General features: G+C 50.1%; 6 protein-coding genes across 6 annotated transcripts, besides 2 other annotated features; 3 read left to right on the top strand and 3 right to left on the bottom strand.

Moving 5' to 3' along the window:
• The first annotated feature begins 196 nt into the window (after positions 1 to 196).
• Positions 197 to 217: a repeat region.
• A 248-nt stretch (positions 218 to 465) lies between these two features.
• On the top strand, positions 466 to 3021 carry FPSE_05088 (uncharacterized protein; the record flags this gene model as incomplete). Its single annotated transcript, XM_009258206.1, has 4 exons — positions 466 to 499; positions 555 to 614; positions 665 to 899; positions 951 to 3021. The coding sequence occupies 4 exons, from the start codon at positions 466 to 468 to the stop codon at positions 3019 to 3021; spliced, it is 2400 nt and encodes a 799-aa protein (XP_009256481.1).
• A 167-nt stretch (positions 3022 to 3188) lies between these two features.
• On the bottom strand, positions 3189 to 4355 carry FPSE_05089 (uncharacterized protein; the record flags this gene model as incomplete). The annotated part of the gene is made up of 1 exon (XM_009258207.1): positions 3189 to 4355. The coding sequence occupies one exon, from the start codon at positions 4353 to 4355 to the stop codon at positions 3189 to 3191; it is 1167 nt and encodes a 388-aa protein (XP_009256482.1).
• A 2022-nt stretch (positions 4356 to 6377) lies between these two features.
• FPSE_05090 (uncharacterized protein) lies at positions 6378 to 8564 on the top strand (the record flags this gene model as incomplete). Its single annotated transcript, XM_009258208.1, has 1 exon — positions 6378 to 8564. One exon carries the CDS (start codon positions 6378 to 6380, stop codon positions 8562 to 8564), a length of 2187 nt encoding a protein of 728 aa, XP_009256483.1.
• Positions 8565 to 9675: 1111 nt separating this feature from the next.
• On the bottom strand, positions 9676 to 11401 carry FPSE_05091 (uncharacterized protein; the record flags this gene model as incomplete). The annotated part of the gene is made up of 3 exons (XM_009258209.1): positions 9676 to 9855; positions 9907 to 11228; positions 11296 to 11401. 3 exons carry the CDS (start codon positions 11399 to 11401, stop codon positions 9676 to 9678), a joined length of 1608 nt encoding a protein of 535 aa, XP_009256484.1.
• Positions 10719 to 10769: a microsatellite.
• Positions 11402 to 13493: 2092 nt separating the features above from the next.
• On the top strand, positions 13494 to 15038 carry FPSE_05092 (uncharacterized protein; the record flags this gene model as incomplete). The annotated part of the gene is made up of 4 exons (XM_009258210.1): positions 13494 to 13549; positions 13607 to 14660; positions 14710 to 14871; positions 14922 to 15038. The coding sequence occupies 4 exons, from the start codon at positions 13494 to 13496 to the stop codon at positions 15036 to 15038; spliced, it is 1389 nt and encodes a 462-aa protein (XP_009256485.1).
• A 1105-nt stretch (positions 15039 to 16143) lies between these two features.
• On the bottom strand, positions 16144 to 17644 carry FPSE_05093 (uncharacterized protein; the record flags this gene model as incomplete). The annotated part of the gene is made up of 4 exons (XM_009258211.1): positions 16144 to 16313; positions 16370 to 16565; positions 16620 to 16922; positions 16973 to 17644. The coding sequence occupies 4 exons, from the start codon at positions 17642 to 17644 to the stop codon at positions 16144 to 16146; spliced, it is 1341 nt and encodes a 446-aa protein (XP_009256486.1).
• Between the last annotated feature and the right edge of the window lie 375 nt (positions 17645 to 18019).

Genomic DNA, 18019 nt, shown 5'->3' with positions numbered 1-18019 from the left:
CATATGTCCTCAATACTTTATTTATGATCTGTATGTCGCTTGCAAGGACTCTAGTCGTAAGAGATGCTCGGAATGTGGACATCAATGGTTAAGCAGCGAGTGAGAAGACATTCGAGATGACTGCACCATGATGTTGAGATATGGGTCATGAAGTTGTCATTGATGCACTTTTTGTTGAAACACGCCAAGAAGAGAGTTTTTTTATTAAAATATTTAACAGAATATTATGAGCACTTGAAATAAGAACAAGGGAAATGCACTGACACTGGTCCTTGTTCTGTTCACCCACCTGGGCGAACAGTGATCGAGAATAGGGTAGCCACGTGATCAGGCGTCGCGACTGCCTGTCCTGAACGCGCTCCTCGCCCCGCAAGATTCGCGATCTTAGCCTCACGTCATAATCCTCCTTGTTAAAATATTATATGGAATCGTGAGCGACGTCGCGTCGCACTTGGACGCCCAGAGATGTGGATTCTGGAGAACTCTGAGGCCTTTGACAGTGAGAAACAGGTCCTTTCAAGTTCCACGTATCTAGTCTAACCAAGCCTCCCTAGGCCGAAAGCTATGGTTGCGACCAGGGAAAACATATTTGTTTGGCCGAACAGCAGCAGAACGTAAGTAGCCATATGTACAGAATACAATCGCAAGCTGACATCTGGAATAGCTGGCCAATTGGCTATATCGCACAACACCATCTCGCGCAAACACTTGACCATCACAGTCAGCCCCGTCGAACCAGGCCAGTCGCACAACCCCTCGAGCCGCTCTACCCTCACGATAGAAGACCTCGCGACAAAAATAGGCACCGTCGTCAATGGAGAAAAAGTAAAGGGCACACAAAAGGTGATCGAGGGAGACAAGGTCGAGTTTACTATGGGAAAATGCCCAAACAAGTTTTGGTAACCCGTTTCATCCCATCTGGTGTTACTCCGCTTACCATCTATGTGCAGCATCTCGTGGGAACCAATAATCTTTGCGTTTTCATTTTCTAGTAAGGAACTTCAAACGGACCCCTTGGCGACGCTTCGAGAGAGGTTTGAGCAGCTTGATATCAAGATCGTCCACGAATATATCAACACCACCACACATGTTGTTTCGAAGAAGCGAAATACTGCTAAAGGACTGCAAGCCCTGATAAATGGGAAGCATATTGTTACAGAGACTTTTCTTGATGCTGTGGTTGAAGCTGGGACCTTACCAGAAGGCGCAGAGGCCACAGAGCTAAGTCCGCTGGAACAAGACCTCGTCCAAAACTGGCCCGATGCGTTACAGCACTTGCCACCCAGAGGTGGTGAGCCTGTACAGCATCCAGATTCGACATATGCTCCAGACCCAGAACGAAAAGACATTTTTGAGGGGTACACTTTTATCTTCTACGACCAGGTCCAGTACGATAACTTACTGGCACCCGTTACAAATGGCGGCGGCAAGGCGATGATACGCAAAGTTATACCAATGGAAACCGAAGTGGACGAGTTTGTACAATATGTCAAGGGTGTCGCTGGGGAGAAAGGCCTCGGCGCTTTTGATGATGGCAGCGAAGGCAAAGGTGTTGTGGTTGTGCGTTTTATACCCTCAAAAGGAGCTACCATCGATTGGTACGTTGAGTTCTTCAGGACTGTGTCCTTGAGATTGGATCATCGTCCAATTGAGCAGAGCGAATTCTTGGAGGCAATACTCATAAAGGATGCGAGTATCCTTCGACGACCCCTTGAAGTCGAGTCTACCCATAATACCCAGGAGCCGAATCACATTCAACAAGAAGCTGAAGTATCAGGCGGCTCACAGAATCTAAACACACAAGCTCAGTCCCCACCGCCGCCTGAAGAGACACAAACTGCACCGCGTCGCGGACGAACGAGGAAACCCATCAAAAAACGGTTCACGGGTTTCGATGATGAGAGTGATATTGATATGGACACTATCCCTCCGGCCCCGGCCCCGGCTCCAGTACCTGTGGCTCAGCCTGCGACCCAGCCTACTACACAAAGACAACCAGAGGAAGAAGGATTGTTTGTGTCTCAAGAGTTGGATGTCCCTCCTGAGCCTCAGCCATCCAGCAACACTCGCTCGTCGCAACGGAAGAGAAAAGCCTCGCCATTGCCTGAAGATGATCTCATGGATGGCATGACAACTGCGGCCGAGAAATTCAAGCGTCAGCGGATAGAAAGAGGTGAAGACATGGGCGAGCCAGCTGAGCAGATGGAAACTGAAAAGCCCAAGGCAGTCCCAACACCAAAAAAGAAGATCAAGAAAGAAATTGACATTCTGGCAATCGCTGCTCAAAACAGAGAAAAAGAAGAAGCCCGTGCTCGAGCAGAAAAAGAGGATATGGCAAATCTACCCGACGATGTTAACCTTTCAGAGATTCGCAGGCTCAACATAGTGGAAGAGATGGAAGTGCGACAGCCTATCAATGGCCGAACGAGGGAGCAAGATATCCGCGATGGGAGATGGAATCCTAAATGGAATGGGATGAAGAACTTCAAGAAATTCAGACCGAGAGGCGAGGCCTCAGGACGACAACCAGCGAGGACCATTGTACCCCTGACGCAAGTCAAGACAAAGGAGTTTGGCGTTGGCGACGACTACTGGCTCGAGGATGAGGGAACAGATCATAGAAAGAGCAACACAACCCAACCTGCAAGCAGAGAGACACAGCCTTCAGCTCCATCGCCATCGCCAACTCCTGTTTCTGCCCCAACACGCGGTCAGAAACGAACAGTTCCCATTATATCTGACAGCAGTGGCGAAGAGGACAGTGGAATTACGCAGAGATCGTCAGCGCCAGCAACACGAACACGCGGAGCGCAAGCTGCAGCGTCACAGTCGCAAGCCAACACAAAGAGTCAAGCATCCCGGGTTACCAGTAGTAGTCAGGGAAGCAAGCGATCGGCAGCAGAGCCTGCTGCTGGACAGCAACCTTCAAAACGGGCGCGACCAACGAGAATGGCTGTAGAAATCGCCGATAGTGACGACAGTGATGATGAGCTCAAGTTTCGGTTTGGTAAGAGACGGTAGAGACCGGCCTCTGTGGGGTATCTTTCTAGCTAGTCTAGTGTACATATATATCTATCTGTTTCGGGGAGCTCTATGGCGCAAGCGTTATGGTCTAATACATTTAAGTTTCGTTCTCTGAAGCAGTCTTGGCATCTCTTTGTCTAAATTCAGTTCCCAACTCCTTTCGTCTAATCCATCTGGTCCATCTGGTTCTCGGCACCTTCGGATTCTTCAACGAGAAGGCCTACTAGACAAGCGGACAGCATAGTTTCGTAGTTCACCCAAGGATGAACCTCGCCATATATCTTGGTTGCGTCACGTCCAGCACCACGCATCAGTTCAGGAATACCACCAGGATGGAAGTCAGCATAGGGCGTGACATTGTATACCTTGCCGTTGAGCGCCATCCATGCATCCTTGCCTTTGCGACCTGTCATGCGCTTCAACATGGATGGAGTGACACGCAGATATGGTGTTGACGGCTCGACACCCCGAAGGTCAGCATTCGGCCCCGAAATGCGAGCCCAGTCGAGAGGAGAATGGCCAGGCGTGAGAAGCACCTTGCGACTTGGTTTATTTGGCTTGGCGGAATGCGTTGGCGGCGGCGCGAGACCTCCTCCTAATGATGACGATGGAGGACCTCGGTTCGGCACAGGACCGCGGGCTCGTTGCGGCGAGTTCATAGCAGGGAACTGCGAAAGCGTGGGCATACGACCGACCGGAGGGTTTGCGGTAGATGTCGGAGGAGGAAGACGTCCCGGGGGAGGAGGCGGAGGCATCATAGAAGGCTGGCGCGCGGTAGGAAGACCGAGAGATGGTGCAGGGCCCGGCGCTGTGGGGTTTCGTCGCGGCGCGGGGTGGGAGCTCGGCGCCATAGGAGCATTATCGAGGCTGAAGCTGGGGACGTTGATAGATGGGGGATTCGATGCGACAGCCTTGGGAGTCGTTTGTTCCTCCTCTGGCTCGGCGATAGTTGGTGGTGGGGGCATAACCTTTGGCAGGGGAGGTGGCGGCATAGACGAGACATCGCTTTTCGCAGCCTTGAGAGAAGACGAGGTACTGGTCGCAGTAGTGGTAGGCTTTCCTTGGTTGTCGTCTTGAGTGGTACGGTTATCGGCCGGACGAGCCCGGAGTCGAGGGCCCGGTTCCACCTCGTGATCCGACACCATGATACTGGGTCCAGGATCGGAATCATGCTCAGCTTCAGCTTTAGCCTCGTCCTTGGCTGTAATGGCAGGAAGACCACCTCCCCTCCAGCGCAGGAGGACCTGCAGCGGCTCTGGCATCCATGATGGCGGGCGAACAATGACCCAAACGACAGAGGCGACGATGAGCGAGATACCAATGTAACCCATGACTAACACCTGGGAAATAGGAACGGGAAACAAGACAAGACGAGATGAACTTTCTTTTGCCCCAGGTGACTTGTAGAGTTTGGGATCGATTGGCGAAGAGGAGTGGGTTGTGGACTGGTTATTGCAGAATCATCGAGCCACTTTGCGATGCGCCTCGGAGGTTGTTGATGTCAGCGGACAAAGGAAAAAGAAAGTGTATGGATATGAATAGTGGGGGGCCTGGAGAAAGGTACGCAGAGCAAAAAAGTCCAGACTTTTGATTCCAAAGCTGGAGCTGGAGCTGAAAAAAGTCCGAAACAAAGCTGGAGCCCTTGTTATGGAGAGATATTGATTGGCTGAGAAGCTTGAATTCCAGGGTCTTTGACAGTGCCCCTCAGTGAACGGATTGCTGGGAATAGAGACGTATATTTCGAGGTCAAGAGTAATATCAATAACGACCTCCCAAGATAGTTTCTTTTGGTGTAGACGGAAGCTAAGAGATACCCGTTAAAGGAGGATTTGCATAACTTCATCCGTGTTCGGGATCTTGAACATCTGTAACGCCTCCCGGGTCTAAAAAAAGACAGCCGAAATATGGTATCCATGTGAATAATGATCGGGTATCCGTAGTATCAGATGAAATGGGGAAAGCTAGAATAATTCCAGAACACCGTGCATAGAATATACTCTGGATTCCTGCAGCCTCACCCGCAAAGTTTAAATAATTCTTGATGCTCTTTCTTACGGTATTTGATTCGGGCATGAGACTAATATTGGCGTTAATAAAATGGTAGGTTCCTCCAACAGTCATGCCACATGTGATCGACAGTAGCATAAGTCTTTTGGCAGGGACCAGGGCACTCGGGGGACGAGATGAAGACCTGACAAGCAGGGGTCGCCTCATGATCAATGTTCTCTCGGTTGGCATGAGAATGTAATAAAGAGTGGATAGAAGCTTCATTGAGGATTCATCAGAAAGGGGAATTGGATAAATATTATACCGCATCATTCATCAATTATGTTCAGATTGATACAGAGTTTGTATACTAGTCAAGTCAAACATCTGGCTAACCTATCACGGTATCTGCAGACCGCCAGGTATGTTTCGTGATGATAAGAACCAGTTAAAGACGTCAATTGAAGCACATATGAGACGTGTTTCAATAGCATGACATGTGGGTGTAACTTGGGGTACTGCAGCAATGGAAACAATCTTGACAAGTCGGTAAAGCATGATCGAGTTCATGGAGACGGGCTTGACGGACAAAGCATAGCAAGGATAAGGATGGTCTCGCCCTATCCTAACCATGCCCATGACTGAATACACAATCCGTTCATCCCGCTAGTTTCTCGTCAAAGGCATCTTATGGAGCAATATCCCTAGCATCTCCGTGCTTTGGTCGTATTTGTGACTCTCGTCTCCCTTCCCTTACTTTTCCTCCTCCTAACTACTCTGTACTTTGTCATTTACAACTCCTCCAATTACCTCTCTGTGACCTCTGCTTCTATATACCGCGGCTCATTATTAGCGGTGAACAACGTCTTTATTTCTATACGCTGCTTGTGAACTACCGTCTCCTCTTGCCTGCAGCACAAGCACAAGCACAAGCAAGACACAAAAGAAAAACGTCCCCCCGCTTTCCACACTCCTCAGACAAAAAAGAGCCACCAGACTTTTATCCCCCACCGCCCTCGTGTCTTGTCCTGTCTCCTGTCTCTGATTCTCGAGGTGCCTTTGTTTACTTTTTTACCTTTCTGACGTGGTCGCCTCGACAGTGGCCGCCCTGAAGACTGGAACTCTAATTACCCAGCGACCGCTAGCGTTCTAGTGATCATCAGCGCTGCGACATAGGCGCTCCAGGCCATTGCCCAGCACAATTTACTGAAGGTCCCTTAACCTGTTTTGTTACCGCTCCGCCCCTTAGCCAATGAGAGCTCACCGCTCCGTCCCGCTACTAGTCATCTCAGCCTGAGCCAGCCCGCCCAGACAGAAAGTCGAGGCTTGCTCGTTTCCGACTTGTACCCAACTCGTGGACGGACAGGATGCGCACTCTAAACACCATCAACTCGTCATCCTCTCGTCCTACATCTCCCGGCCTTTCTGTTTCTCAGCCTCGCACTCGACGTCCCCTGACCCCTTCGACAAACGATAAACTAGTCGCGTCTAAACCTCTCCCAAGGATTAGATCACAGGCCACTACTGGAAAGACCCAGGTTCAGGCCCAGGCTCAAGCTCAGGCTCGTCCCCGATTCTCCTCGGCTGGCAACACTCGCACGTCGTCGCCATCCCTTGGCTTCCACGACCCGAACCAACAACATGTTCTTTCAGTAACCGCAACAATTACCTCGACCCGTTCCACCTCGTCGAGTTCCGCACCTCCAACCTCCAAAATGGCTCCTAGCGAATCGAGACATCGCCCCCCTCAACTCAGCGCCGCTGCTGCAAAGACGGTCGGACGAACGCCCCTGACGCCCAAGATTGCCTCGGCATCAAAGGGCTCTGTAGTAGGCGCACCTCCTTTGGTCCGAAGATCAACCCAGGGACTATCCGCTGTCGCTTCGCATCGAGACGAAACCGCCATCACTCCCCGATCTGGCAGTCGACAAAGCCGCAACAATAGCAACACCACGACGCCCAGTGGAACACCAAGTTTGGACCAAGAGAGTTGGAATCCTCGCAACTCTCTGACTTCAATAGGGAGGCTGTCTAGAGCTGAATCTCCTGCAGATCCAGATGCAAAATTCTTTCGTGCCAGCGACGCTCCGACTCCATCACAGCCATCCGGTCGCCCCTCAATAGGCTCTCAAAAATCGAACAGCTTCTTCCATGCCAGTAAAGCAACTTCGGAATTCAAGAAAGCCACTAGCCCTTCTGCCGCGCCATATACTTCAGCATCAAACGCCGCACCCGAGCCTCTAGCTTCAAAGTTCTTTTATGCTAATGGTGTCGACCTCGACCTAAAGCCTACTTCAGCCAACGCCTCCAGTTCGAGGCTGCAGTCCAAACGTCCAAGCACCAGCAGCTCAACAAACGAACACTCAAATAACTCGCAACCATCAAGGCCACACTCTCCTACCAAGAATGCTCAGCCAAATCCCTCTATTCTCAAGAATGCGGTCGCGTCTGGAATTAGCGGCAGACCGCAAGTAGTGTCACCGCTTCAGATAGCTTCTCCACCGCTATTAGCTCCTGCGGCATCCATCACTGCCAAAAGACGGGTCAGCATTGAGTCGGCCCCTAAAAAGCAAAGAGGTCATGCGCGAGCTGGAAGTGTGCCGAATTTTGATCATTCTAACTCACCAAGGCTGCCTATGTCACCAGCTCGAAGACAGCATGAACTGTCACCCCCTAGTAGCCCTGGCACGATACAGCCGGCATTGACAATGGCGTCGATTCTCCAGATGGCTGAGGACATTAGCGACGAAGAGGACGAGAATGAAGAAAAGGACACACAGGACAATGAGTCCCAACCTGACCTTCAGAGCCCTACCAAGTCTAGCCATGGTGAGCCCGTGAACGATCTGGTGGCTAATGCCCGAAGGGAACGAAAGGTGCAGGATTTGGAAATCACAAATGCCTCTCTCGAAGCCATAAATCGCACTCTAGAAAGACAAATGCGCAAGCAGCAAGCCGAGATTCGTAGATTCCGGCGACTATCGAGGTCAGGTCGGCTGTCTGCTGTCGCTTCAGCTGCATCTAGCCGAGTGACCTCTGCAGCATTGACGGATATCCCCATCAGTCTCTCCGATCTTAGCGAGGAGGAGGACTCAGAGCCACCGTCTGAAGAGGAAGACGACTCGCTCGACGAATCTGACATGTCAACTGATTCCATCTCAGCTCCTCTCGATCCAAATGACGAGAAAGCGATGGAGAAGGCCATGGCGCGACGAAAGCGCGACGAGGATCGCCTGCAGCTTGATTTATCCAAGCACCGCGACATCCTCGTCGATAGTCAAAAGATCAACCAGAGCATCAAGCGATGTCTCAATTGGACCGAGGTTCTTATTAAGGAGGGCCAGAAGGCTTTAGAATACAAGGTCCGTGTCACAGATGTCGAGTTCGGTGGCCAGATATTGCCTCCTCTTAACGACGATGAAGACGACGATCTGTCCGAGATGGATGATTTCGGAACTGATCCCGGCAGTCCAGTGGATGAACCCCCTCTGCCTTGGGAAAAGAGCTCACAAGACCGTGATAGTGGCATTGAGTTGCAGCCAGACAGCAGTTAACATCGTTGAGCACCACCTTGACATTCACCAATCACCACAATACCCATCATAGCATTTTCAATCGGCAATGCGCAAACAACATCAAATTTCTCTCCTTGCGTTCGATTATATACACACAAGCCAAGCCTCAGGGCACCACGACAAAGACCACCAATTTGAAGATCAACGAAGTCAATGGAATAAAAGAATATGCAGGCATACAAGGCGTTGGACAAGCAAGCAATCGTTTTTGTGTTTCTTTTGTTTTTCCCAACCGCGTTTTGCTTGCCAGCGACTTCATGATCATCATGCAGCCATCAATTCCACGCTCTTGACTCACTCCGTCTTCTCCCGCGAGAAGCCCCCAGAACAAAACACACAATCGACACTGGACAACATTGCAGACATACGCCCCTTATAAAGAAAAACCCGGGCACCTTTTTTTATTTTTCATTTGTTGCAGAGATTTGTGCTTTTTGCCCGTATTGTTTTTGTTTTTGAATACATAGTATGTATAACAGATACCCCAAAGGAAGTTTTCCACGCCACAACAGGCGGGTCTGAGATGGAAATCATTGAAGGAAATTGCAGAGAATGAGAGAGTCTGGAACAGGAATTGCCTTGTTTGGATTCCGTGATAGGGTACTCTCATACTAGGAAAAGAAGGAATTAGAAGAATCAAGTAGTTGTCAAATAGGAAATGGACATGGACCTTTTAGGAGACGAACTCCAATCTTCAACTCAACTGAAAGACTCTTATCGCACTACAGATTGGCTTGATATACACAGAGATGGATATAACATTAAATTGTAGTCCGGTTTGGCATCGTTGTAAAATACGTCCGAAAGTTATATTGCCTACCTAAATTAACTCGACGCTTCTCATCTGTCTATAACAGGAGAACTACATTATACATACTTGTATGCTTCCGGGAAAATGGCTGTAAGATCATATTAACAAAGGGGGGATAGCATCATGAAAATTCTGTCTAAACCAGTACCAATCGCGCTCCTCTATAGTTATCGTTCATCACACGGGTGTCCTGTTCCCCTGCGCTGTGCAATCCACACACTCAACCTCGAATAAATATATAGCGGATTTTTTTCTTTCTTCTTGCTCGCGCGCTGTAGCTCAGGGCGTTGAGGCAGTGGCGGGCTCCTTATCCTTGTGCTCCTTGTCCCTGTGACTGTGGAAGGACTTACGGTCCTTCTTCTTCTTGTGATCCTCCTCTTTGTCCTTCTTCATGGCAGCCTCGGCGACAAGTTGCTCGAAGACGAGGTAGTCACCCTCCTCTTCGGGAGATCGCTCAGCCTAGGAATTGTTAGTCAGATTCGAACAAGATACAAGAATTCTTCGGCTTACCCTAACAAAGACGTCACCGATCAGAACCAGAGCTTGTGCGCGCTCTAGTCGCTTGTTAAGGTGGACCTTCTTGTCGTTCAGGATGCTGTCGCAAACCTCGCGCAAGACGCTCTGAATCTCGAACTTGCTTCCCCTCCATGCCGCAGTGAGAATCTTGCCAGTCACACGTCGCTCGTACTCGGCGCGCTTCTCGTCAGTCCAGTCCTCGCCACCCTTCTCCTCCATCTTAGCCATGTCCTCCATAGTCTGTTGGGCATCAATGGCGCTGCTGATGGTGTTCCATGTCTCCTTGACGAGTGTGCCCTTGTCACGGAGTCTGCTGAAGAAACCGCCGATGCCGAAGAACTTTTGGCTGCGGAGGAGGCCTGAAGCCTTGGAGACGTAAGTTTGACCAATGGCATGTAGAATGTCGATGCCGAAAGACTCCATCTTCAAGTTCTCAACCTCGAGGCGCATCTTTTCCTGGAATGCCTTGGTCACATCGGCACCCTTATCGGTCTCTGTCCACACGCTGAGACGGTCGAGGAGCTTTCGGGCGAGGGTATCAACACGATCCTGTCGGATCTTGGCACGCTCCTTCTCGTAAGCTGCCAACTGTTCCCGCTGCTCCTTGGTCAGACCGCCCTTCTTCTTGTCCTTGTTCTTAAGCTCCTCTTCTGTTAGCTCGCCCTTGGCAGCCTCGGATTCGAGGAGGTCCGAGTGAGACTTGTCCATCAGTGCGGGTCGTAGGGGAATCTGGGTTCGGTTGCGAGAGTTCGACGAGGGAGCGGGGGATGTGGCATCGGATCGTTGAGGAGCCTCAGTGGAAAGGCCAGCGGCAGGAGGAGGGGCAGCCGCACCAGCAGCAGCAGCGGGTGAAGCAGGCTTGGTTTCCTTATCGTCACTCACGGAAGCAGAAGTGTAAGGGGGAGGAGGTGCGCCGGCTTGTTGCTCTGCGTCAGCTGCGGTCTTCTCCTCGGCCTTCTTCTCCTGTTCCTTCATGCTCTCCTTCTTGGCATCTTCAGTTCCAGGGAATTCCTCCCCAGCGCCCTCGGCAGCAGCGGCTTCAGCGGCAGCAGCCTCTTCCTCCTCTTGCATTGTAATATCCATAGTCGCTGTGAGATCCTTCATGAGACTAATCTCACCAATCCAGTCGACAAAAGCCTCGCCTCCGAAAATGGAGCTGAAGAACTCGGCGGGGTCGGCGAAACCTTCCTGTGGTCTCGCAGAATCCTTTCCAAACTTATCGTATGCTGCTCGTAGGTCGGAGTCGGATAGAACCTGATAGGCCTCACCGATAGCCTGGAACTTTTCGTGTGCGGTGGGATCATTGGGGTTCTTATCTGTCAACCACGGTATGGTTAGTTTCGCAGGAAAGGTATGGATCGTTTGATGTAGAGGTGAACGAACCTGGGTGATGGACAATAGCCATCTTGCGATAAGCCTTCTTGATCTCCAGCTCGGTGGCTGTGGGCTGGACACCCAAGGTGTCGTAATAGGCGGTATCGACAACCATGATGGATGGTGTTCCCAGGCTCTAGATTGGTGTTTTTTTTTTTGGTATAAACAGGTAGATTTCTAGAGAGATACCTTGTCAAGGTAGCTAAGTTGGGTTGGGTATAAAAGTATGGAATACAAAGTGAGAGAAAAAGAGAATCCAGTCACTGTATCAAGCAGAAAATGGAGATAGAGAAAGGGAAATGTTGAATGATGATGGCGTCGTTTGCCTAAAAGTGACCGCCTGCCCGGTCAGTCTTGGCTTGGCGGAAATTTCCTGGTATAACTTGACCTAAGAAACTTTCTCTTCCCTGGGCTTCCTTCAGGCTTCATGCCCAGTCCAATACGGCCCAGCCAAGCCCAGCCTTGGAGAAGGAGGGGTCTTTAGGTCTTGAGAAACAGGTACGTATTAGCGTCTACGTAATGGTGGGGCAGTGACTGGGCAGGTGAAGAAACAGCGCCTCTTTCACCACGTCAACATTTCAAGGATGCAGTTATATAAGAAATGGCCACTCGAACATTGTATCAATAAGTCAGTTGCTATCCAGGCTGCCAGGTACTGAGGTAGGTTAATACTCAGTACTGGAGAGTTTGGTAAATCTCTATAATGCCCTGCGGCAATAGTATCGATTCGTTTTACCAGAGCTGTGGACTCTCACCTGATCCATAGGTACCTAGACAGACATATCAGCCAAAAGTCAATCGATGGACAAATTTCTCGTGAAACGTCAGTACAACAATCACATAGGATACTGGTTTGTGGACAAAACTTTGTATATCTGTCTTTTAGCTATAGCAAGTCACAGAGCGTGAGCATTTTGTACGACTGCAACATGCTAAGTACTTACATACATACCTTGGTGCGGACGGCTTCTATATAATGAACCCATGCACTCTTGCTGATGAATTCGCAGGTGCCTAGCCGGCTCCAAACTCAGGATAAAGCAACAGTTTTGTACATGAAAGACTCCTTTCCTAATGGAACACGGATAGAAACAGCCGCTTAAGAACACAAGTCTTCTTCCCGTCGGGTGGTAAGTCACGAGCCCCTGTCTCTCAACTGGGTGGCAGATGACTAGCATTGCAGCGCAATTTCCCGTGGTCACTGCAGCCTCTCCCAAAATCGAGATTAGCAATTGCCATGTCCAAATCATCCAATCCAATCGAACCTTGTTCGGTAGCAGTCAAGTTGGTGCACAGCACAGGCGTAGAGTTTGCTTGGGTTGAACCCGGCAGGGCGGTCAGGGCGTCCGGATCGTCTACATGCATAGGGGTCCGTTGTCAATCACTGAAAGCTCTTGTTCGAGCAGTTTGAATGGTCGCTCCAAGGCGGTCAAGGTTAGACAGTTGCACCGATTTTGGCACTGGGAGCTGTTCGGCAGCTGGGGCATGGAGATCTTGGCCTGTTCTGAGAGCTGTATTAACCGCATCACACCAGATACATGATGGCTCATTCAACATGTTTGTTTCGATGTTCAGGGTTTGTCTGACCAGGGTAAGAGTAAGATCAGTTCGATTGAGTGTTTCTCCTGGCTTTGTCGAACACGATTACCGTGTCCGGACCGGCAGTTAAACTGCTCTTCGGGGCGATTAGCACCGGCATTCCGGTTACTAACAAGCTGCGAGATCCGGGCAAGATGTCAGATTGTTCTCCGTTGCTGCATACCCAAATCTGACATGAGATTGAGTTTCTGCACCGATTTGATACTGAACTGCAGGAGGGAAACCGAATACGATGACTAATGCACATAGCGGGGCTTTCATACCCACTCTCGTATCGCTCTACAAGGATTAGTCACATCCACCTCCAAGGCGAGAAATTGAGCTCTTGCATATTTTGTGGATTTATCCGGAGCGGAGGTCAACCTGACCTATTTTGCTTCTCGCATTTATCTGTCTTCTTTCTTCCTCCTCCAAGCATCGTGTGGTAACAAAAATACCACAAGACGTTTCCGGGACTTGGTCATAACTGAATTGGTATATAACCTTTTCTACCTCCCGTTCACTTGACTCTGTACGGCTGTAACAAGACGTGCACTGTTTCTTCTTCCTCTCACACGCTCAACTTTTACCTCTCCTTTCCCCCTCCCCCTAATTCACACGCCGCCACAATGGGTTACCTTTACTACCTTCTACACCCTTACCAGCTTCGGTCCATTATTCAATGGTAAGCCTATACTCCTATGGCGCATCCTTTTGAAGAATATGTCTAATGGCGCCTCAGGAAGGTCTGGCATGATCCCGTCCACGAGCGCGATCCCAGCACCGAGTCACCAGAGCTGCAAGAATGCTTCCGTTACCTCAACTTGACAAGTCGCAGTTTCGCGGCTGTCATTCAAGAGCTTAACCACGAACTCCTCGTCCCCATCACTCTCTTCTACCTCTGCCTCCGTGGCCTAGACACCATCGAGGATGACATGACCTTGCCACTGGAGAAGAAGATCCCTCTTCTTCGAAATTTCCATACCACTATGAACGAGGATGGTTGGCAATTCCATGAGAGTCAAGAGAAGGACAAGGAGCTGCTGGAGCACTTTGATGTCGTCATCACCGAGCTCAAGAAGATCAAGGCCCCCTATCACGAGATCATCACAGACATGACTCACAAGATGGGTAACGGTATGGCTGACTACGCCGAGAACGAAGAGATGATCAAGAACGGTGTGCAGACGATTGAGGAGTACGAATTGTACTGCCATTATGTTGCTGGTCTCGTCGGTGAAGGCCTAACACGCCTCTTCGTCGAATCTGAGCTTGCCAACCCCAAGCTTGCCGAGCGTCCTTCTCTTACAGAGTCAATGGGTCAGTTCCTCCAGAAGACAAACATCATTCGAGATCTTCACGAGGATTGGCAAGATGGCCGAAGGTGGTACCCCAAGGAGATCTGGAGCCAGCACGTTGATAAGTGGGAAGACATGTTCAACCCTGCCCAACAAACAAAGGCTATTGAGTGTGTCTCCCACATGGTTCTCGACGCACTAAAGCACTCCGAGGAGTGCCTCTTCTACATGGCGGGCATCAAGGACCAGAGTGTTTTCAACTTTGTCGCCATTCCCGAAGGCATGGCCATTGCCACATTGGAACTCGTCTTCCGCAACCCCGAGGTTCTCAAGAGGAACGTCAAGATCACAAAGGGCGATGCCTGCAAGATCATGTTCGAATGCACACAGAACCTCTTCACCGTGTGTGAGGTCTTCAAGCGATATACCCGAAAGATCGCCAAGAAGAATGACCCTCGCGACCCCAACTTCCTTGCCATCAGTGCTCAATGTGCAAAGGTATGTCTTTACATTCTCGCTACCTACGTCCATCACTAACATATTACAGATCGAGCAATTTATCGAGACACTGTTCCCCAAGCAAGATCCCAAGAAGCTCACTCTTACTCAAGCCCAAGCGCAAAACAAGGAGCCCACCATGGATGCTGGCGAGGCCGTTGTTCTCTTCGGCGTTGTCATTGCAGCCTTGGTCTGTATTTCGGGTCTCATGGTACGCAATCCTCTGGCTCCCAGGGCCATACTCAACTAACACTCATCCAGCTTGGTACCGCTTGGTTCTTTGGAGCCAGGTTCGATCACATCTTTAGGGAAGCTAGCGTCTTCCTACCGAGTCGCGAAAAGGCCAACCCCATGATTACGGGTCACGAAGAATTGTAGTATTATGCGCGCGCCGAGTTAATCTTGCTTTTTTCTTTCACGGCACCAACTCTTTATTTTAACGATATCCTAACGTACATACCCACCTTTAGCACAAGTCCCTTTTGGCATGGGACCAGCCCATTGAGCGAGGTGCTGGGCTTTATACTCTTGTTAATACTACGAGCAACGCGCGATACAGCCCGCGTTGCCAATTTCAGTGTTGTCCCCCGTTCCCCGATGCTAATGTTGACTGTCTGTCTTTCTCTTGTCTTGAAAACCTCCCAATTCCTGCACGGATGTCAAATTGCAATCTAGTCCTTTCATGACTAAGGTTGTGCCGAAGAAGTGCGAAAATTAAAATCCTTGCTCTTGGTTTCCGCTGCGAGGCGACGTCAACGCCACAAGTCTATCGTTACAACTTTCCAGTACGATAGGTCGGTGGCGGCGAGCAAACATTTCAACACTAGTTATGTCCTTGTAGAATTTTATTTATATCCATGAAAACATTGTTTGACGATTCTTCCTTCTTTTGGGTTGACCCTAGCGTAACTAGCAAGGCATGACATGCGTCTAGGCGTGGTTTCATGTTTACGGTTTGGGGGCAATGTGATGTGACACCGTAACCAGGTCATGCTTTAGCTGATCTCCCGGTAACGGGCCATTCCTCTACATCAAACATGCCTGAGCTTGGATCCCGTCTCTCAAAAGGTTACATCGTGTGCTATTTTGAGGCACGGGCTGCTGCAGGAACAGTTCTTCGCTATTTGTCAGTCTGTCGGATTTCGGATTTCCGAAAGTCAAACAGTTACATGTTCACATCGTCACTTGATAGAGGCAGTGTGGTAGTTCAGAAGATCTATGATGTCGTTACGTAGCATCCATATCTATAGTAACAAACAAATGCGCTTGTTTCGAAATGAAAACTCCCGATGCACATGGTATGAGGCCATTCATGAGTGCACCCTATATTACATCCTACCCACAAACACACGAGATGGGGTAGAAGAGTCAGGTATGTGTGGTTAACTAGCCAAGTATCCTGAAATATGTTTTTATAATATGAAAGAAAAATTGTCGCTTTCCCTTGTCCCTATTTCCCTATAATGATGCTGCGACGGTGCGTCTATTGGTTGCCGTTGTTGGCAATGCCGTCGGTGGTGCCACGGACGTTGTTGCGGACCTTGGCGCCGCTCTCAGTGGCAAGGCTCTTGATAAGGCTGGCAACCTGCGCGGGGCCGTCGAGCTTCTGGAAGCCCATGAGGTAGGCAGCGAGACCGGCAACGTGGGGAGAGGCTATAAAAGTGTTAGCATGAGACTTGTCTCGGGAGTGATTAGAAAGTAAAACATACCCATGCTGGTACCGCTGAGAGTAGCAGTGTCAGTGTTGGACTTGATACCAACACTGAGGACATCAACACCAGGGGCGTAAATGTCGACCTCAGGGCCAAAGTTGGAGAAATCGGCACGCTGGTCGGAAGTAGCATCGATGGCACCGACAGTGATGGCGTTGGGGGCGGATCCAGGAGAAGTCAGGGCAGTTTCCCGCTGTGAGTGTTGTTAGCTATCTATGAATGAGCGTTGGTGGAAGGGTCAACTTACGTTCTCGTTACCAGCTGCCACAACGGGGACAACGCCAGCCTTGAAAAGAGCTTCAATAGCACGGTTGATAGCCTCAGACTTGTCACCACCGAGAGACATGTTCATAACAGCCTTGCCGGCACGGTTGTTCTTCTTGACATCGTCAACGACGAACTGCATGCCCTGAAGGACACCAGAGTTGCTACCACCGCCCGAGGCGTCGAGAACCTTGACGGCAACAAGGTCAACCTTCTTGGCGACACCAAAGGTAGCACCACCAATGGTACCAGCAACGTGACTGCCGTGACCGTTCTCGTCGTCATCCTGTTCAGTTAGCTTCAGGTCTAGTCTCACGAGATATCTGGTGTACTTACGACATTGTCAATGAAGTTGCCTCCGAAAGTGGCACGACCCTCAAACTCGCTGTGGTCGACCTTGATACCAGTGTCGACAACGTAAGCAGTGATACCCTCACCAGCGGAGTCGTCGAAGATGTAGTTCTCCTGGTCGGCCTGAGCGTGGGAGAGACGGTTAAGACCAGGGGGTGCGTTGACTTGGGCAATGGCAGCGTTGAGCTGGACACGGGTGTCGGCCTCGATGTATGCAACCTCGTCGGACTTGAAGAGATCCTGGACCATCATGTCATCAGCATCAAGGGACATGGCACGCCATGTGTTCATGCGGAAGGACTTGATCGAAGTGGACATGGCCTGGCCGATGGAGCTTCGCTTGTTGAGGTTTCGCTTCTTGATGGCAGAGGCAATAGAGAACTCCTTGGCGGCGATGGCGTCGTCATCAAAGGTGTCGTTGTAGACAACGATGTATCGGTTAGGGATAATGTTAAGAGAGTCAGGGTTAGAAAGCATAGGTCGAAGGAAAGCGCTGATTCCCATCTTCTTGTCGAGCTCTTCGCCAAGTCCGCCACCAATATCGCTACCGACAGCTTCGGCCATGTTACCAATGGACTGAGCAACATCCACGGGGGCCGCGGTGGCCAAGGGGGCTGCAATGAGCAGAGAGGCGAGGAAAGTCTTGAGGAAAGCCATGATGAATTGAATGTTCGTTTTGTGGTTAAAATTGTTTGAAAAGGGTTATGTTGAAGTGAGAGAAATGTGAAGTGGTTCCAGCCGTTTCACTCTGTTGGGAACTCGATCGTATAATAAACCGGGCTCGGATTGGAAGGAAGGTGAGCTTTGTATTGGCAAACAAAGCAGTAAGAGAGTGCTAGAGGAGTGAGGCGATCAACGCTCCTCTCGTGATGTCTGAATAAGGACCGGTCGTGTGAGTGTTCGCAAGTTTGCGATACACAGTTCAGAATAAACAATGAATGTGAGAAGGATTAAATCTAATTGTCACTGACTAGCAGGTACAAAGAGGAAATGGAAATAGGGAAAGGAAGAATGAGAAAATAATAAAAAGAC

The sequence above is a fragment of the Fusarium pseudograminearum genome, chromosome 4 (assembly GCF_000303195.2).
Source record: "Fusarium pseudograminearum CS3096 chromosome 4, whole genome shotgun sequence".
In the NCBI taxonomy this organism is placed as follows: Eukaryota; Fungi; Ascomycota; class Sordariomycetes; order Hypocreales; family Nectriaceae; genus Fusarium; species Fusarium pseudograminearum.
This window is presented reverse-complemented; position numbering and strand designations above follow the sequence as displayed.